The 1,513-nt window shown below is 39.9% G+C and overlaps 1 protein-coding gene across 1 annotated transcript; it reads left to right on the forward strand.

Moving 5' to 3' along the window:
- Nucleotides 1-285: 285 nt before the first annotated feature.
- Nucleotides 286-1,128, forward strand: LOC142985926 (uncharacterized). Its single transcript, XM_076134166.1, has one exon. The coding sequence runs from the start codon at nucleotides 286-288 to the stop codon at nucleotides 1,126-1,128; it is 843 nt and encodes a 280-aa protein (XP_075990281.1).
- The last annotated feature ends 385 nt before the right edge of the window (nucleotides 1,129-1,513 follow it).

Here is a 1,513-nt window from a genome sequence, read left to right on the forward strand (position 1 = left end):
AATCTACACAGAGGTGCCTTTAGAATTTTAGAATTTCAAAAACTGAGTGAGTAACAAGCAAAAAACTTTCAAATATACTAATTAACGGCTAGTTGTCCCTGACGTAGGGCAACCCGCAGCTCGCTCGCTTCTACGCACACATAGACAGTTTCGCATGTACACGCACACTGCACCTGCACCGACTGCTTGCTTCTACCCGAGGAAGTGCCTTTATTAGTGTGCAATATTCCCTTCAATACTGACCAAAACTTTGTTACCGCGCTCAAGCTATTAACCTATTACATTATGGCTACTAAAAATACCCAGCGCAGAAAACCTACCCAACAACAAGAACTCGACCAAGCGGATGAAACTACTTTACCAAACATCACTAGTACATCGCTGAGAGAAATAATACGCCAGGAAATTGACCGCGCATTACAAGATTCAATACAAAAACTTGTCAAGGAACAATTCAATCACATCAATGAATCGATTGCCAATTTGCAGCAATCTTTAAACTTCTTTAATTCGCAGTATGAGGTGATTAAGATTAACCTTGATTCGAAAACTACCACCATAGATAAACTAGAGAAGGATAACATAGTGCTCCAGAATGAAATCAAGGATATTACTAAGCGCCTAAATCTGATGGAGCAGCACGCTCGTTCGAATAATATTGAACTGCATTGTGTACCAGAACATAAAAATGAAAACCTTGTAAGTTCCGTCCTTCATCTGAGCAATATAATCGGCTGCAAAATTGGCGACACGGATATACAATATTGCGCAAGGATCGCTAAAATCAACAGGCAAAATAGCAGACCTAGATCGATTTTGGTCAAATTCAACAGTCCTCGACAGCGCGACACTTTCTTGGCCGCGTCGATGAATTACAACAGGAAGAACCCTAAGAGTAAGTTGAATTCGAGTCATCTAGGCATTAGCGGCGATAACCCGTCACCGATATATGTAGCCGAACACCTGTCAGCGGATAACAAGGCACTTCATGCAGCAGCACGGGTCCGCGCTAAAGAACGCGGCTACAAGTTCGTGTGGGTCCGCAATGGGCGGATATTCATGAAAAAAGATGAATTATCTGAGGGTCATGTCATTAACGATATAGAAAAACTCAAATCATTGTCCTAATTCTCTATGTATATTGATAATTATTTTTATTCACTATTATTATTGCGTGTTATAGTGTACTTAAAAAACTTAAATTTAATTTAAAATGCTATTATCAGAATACCAGAGGACTACGAACTAGTCTCTCAGATGTACGACAGCAAATTTACAATTCTGACTACGATGTATATGTCCTTACAGAAACCTGGTTTTCTAGTGATGTTTTAGACCAAGAACTTTTTACCACTAATTACACGGTATACAGGAGGGATCGTGAAACATCTATCCTTAATAATCATAAAAGTACGGGCGGCGGTGTACTGATAGCAGTGTCAAATAAACTAATCTCTCGTAGGGTGCCTGAATGGGAGAGTAACTGTGAAGATCTTTGGGTCACGTTACAATT

The sequence above is a fragment of the Anticarsia gemmatalis genome, chromosome W (genome assembly GCF_050436995.1).
Source record: "Anticarsia gemmatalis isolate Benzon Research Colony breed Stoneville strain chromosome W, ilAntGemm2 primary, whole genome shotgun sequence".
Classification (NCBI taxonomy): domain Eukaryota; kingdom Metazoa; phylum Arthropoda; class Insecta; order Lepidoptera; family Erebidae; genus Anticarsia; species Anticarsia gemmatalis.